Raw genomic sequence first — 2,242 nt, forward strand, 5'->3', positions numbered from 1 at the left:
AAGGTAGAATTAAAATGGTTTCTCTAAAGCAGAGCAAAGAAGTTAAAGTTTTGCCACCAACTTGGCAAACTTCTTAGGGATGTTGCTGGGGGTCTACAGAGGGCTGCCAAACTGGGGGCTTCTGTATGTGTCTTCCCCAGGGCACATAAGGGCTGAAGCTTCTTGGTACCTGGGTAGCTTCTGTCACCTTGAAACAGTCCCCTCCACCCACACAGGTGTTCTTGGCATGGGCAGACAACCCTGTCAGGAGGTCTGTAACCCCTCCATGTGGGACTAGACATGCATTTCTAAGAGGGAAGTATCTACCAAAGCTTTGAGCCCAGAGCTGATGAAGGGCTACTCTACTGCTGGCTTGATTAAATGGCCATTGAAGATGATGTAAACATCAGACTCCTCACTGTAGATGGCATTTTCTCTCTCCCGCTTGAACATCCTCACCCAGACCTCATCTCCTTCCTGCAGGTCCAGCATCAGGCTCTGGCTCTGCATGATGCTCCTGTCACTGGGCTGGGCATAGAGGATGGCCACCTCTTTCTCGTTCTTCATCAAGTGCAGGTAGGTCTCCTTGAAGTTCCAGGTGTGGACATTGAGGCTGAAGTAGTAGATTCCTGCAACGTAGCAGAAGAACTTCCCCGAGAACATATTGAAGTGCTTGTAAAGGTTCACAAACTCAGTGTCAAAGGTGACGTGCTGGAAGTAGTCTGAGCTGTGAAGGGGTTTTCTCCGACCCACCGAGAAGGCAGCGTAGAGCTGCTTGCAGGAGTGGCCTTGAGGGCCAGGCTGGCCTTTCTGCCCCTTCCGTCCATTAAAGCCACGTAGCCCTCTTTCTCCTGCCTTCCCAACTGTTCCAGGGTACCCTTTCTCTCCCATTTCACCCTTTTCACCTGCAAGCATAAAGGAAAACCTTGTCAAACAGAAGCCCAGGATCCCCGAGCTGCAGCCACCTCCTGCTGGAGACAACCAGCAAAGCAGCTGCTAAACCATTATCTCCCCAGCACAGGTGTCTGGAAGACATTGGCACCTTCCCAGCTCTCAAAAAGGTGAAAATGCCAGGTGAGAGCTTGGCTCCATGGAACTTCTGGTGCCAATGTTCATGAGCAGCAGCACCAGAAGGAGGGAATGAGCCTCTTCCCCACGTTCTGAAGCTACATGTAGTAATTCTGCACTAACACTTGTATCTGGTTTTTAGTGTGGCCTAACATGAGCTTCCAGGGATTCTCCTTTTTGATGGATACGAGCCATTTGCCAGCTCCTTCCTTGTACCAACCTACAGGCTGTGCCATGTCACCTCCTGACCTTCTTTTGGGTAAGGTCAGCAGAGGAGCTCCTTGGTGTGGGGAAGAGCTCAGCCTGCAAAACGAAGGTGAGCAAGCAAGACGAAGGACGTCCTTACAGCAGCTGGCTTTACCCACCTTTGAGGATGGTGATATCTATAGTGGGCTGGACTTTGGGGACCGAGTAGGCAGGGTCACTGCTCATCCTGGTGTACCGGGAGGAGATGATGGGGACGGGCTGCTCGTGGGCCCCGCAGCAGCGCACGCACGAGAGGCGCCGCGGCTCCCGCCTCGCCTGGCCCTGCTCTGGGCTGGCACCCAGGGGGGCAGTGCACACCAAGAGCAGGAGAAGCACCAGAGCCATCTGGAGTAAGCAAAGGAACAGAAATGATTAACAGGGTGATTCCAGTCAGATGGGCCATCTGTCAGTGTCGCCCGCACGGTGTGTTTCTGCTGGTTAAATATTAGCTGATGGGTGGTGGCACCAGGAGGCTCCAGGTGGGAAGAGTGTCCCACCAAGCACTGTTTACAAGCACCAGAAAGGGCAACCCCTGCCTCCTGTTATGGTTGAAATAGCTGGCAAGAGACATCAGGGAACCAGAAGAAAAAAAACCCAACCCCAAGCCCAACCTGTGAGATCAGAAGCTGAGGCTGAGGTGCCCGGAGCTGTCACAGCAGCTCTGCTCAAGGCACCACTGCCTGGCTGCTCTTGGCACAGCCCTGGCAAAAACTCCTGGGTAAAAGACAAAATGTCTTCTTCTGACAGTGGTTTCTTGCCACCCTGAAAAATTCAAAATTAGAAGCAGAAAATGAAAATTTATTTAAATACAGAACCTAGAGATGTTTTATTTCCCTTGGGTTTTTTTGTTTGTTCATAGAATCATAGAATCTTAGGGGCTGGAAGGGACCTTGAAAGATCATCTAGTCCAACCCCCCTGCCAGAGCAGGGTCACCTAGAGTACATCACA

The 2,242-nt window shown here is 51.7% G+C and overlaps 1 protein-coding gene across 1 annotated transcript; it reads right to left on the minus strand.

The window, feature by feature from the left end:
* Positions 1–336: 336 nt before the first annotated feature.
* On the minus strand, positions 337–1,638 carry C1QTNF8 (C1q and tumor necrosis factor related protein 8). The gene is made up of 2 exons (XM_010003578.1): positions 1,413–1,638; positions 337–884 (listed from the first exon to the last, which is right to left on the minus strand). Exons 1-2 carry the CDS (start codon positions 1,636–1,638, stop codon positions 337–339), a joined length of 774 nt encoding a protein of 257 aa, XP_010001880.1.
* Between the last annotated feature and the right edge of the window lie 604 nt (positions 1,639–2,242).

This window comes from Chaetura pelagica, unplaced genomic scaffold, assembly GCF_000747805.2.
Source record: "Chaetura pelagica isolate M959 unplaced genomic scaffold, ChaPel_1.0 scaffold408, whole genome shotgun sequence".
In the NCBI taxonomy this organism is placed as follows: domain Eukaryota; kingdom Metazoa; phylum Chordata; class Aves; order Apodiformes; family Apodidae; genus Chaetura; species Chaetura pelagica.

Excerpts from the sequence above, each read along its gene's own strand:
- C1QTNF8 (XM_010003578.1), bottom strand. The coding sequence starts at position 1,638 with ATGGCTCTGGTGCTTCTCCTGCTCTTGGTGTGCACTGCCCCCCTGGGT. Across the intron at positions 885-1,412 it reads AGATATCACCATCCTCAAAG|GTGAAAAGGGTGAAATGGGA; the intron begins GTGGGTAAAGCC and ends TTATGCTTGCAG.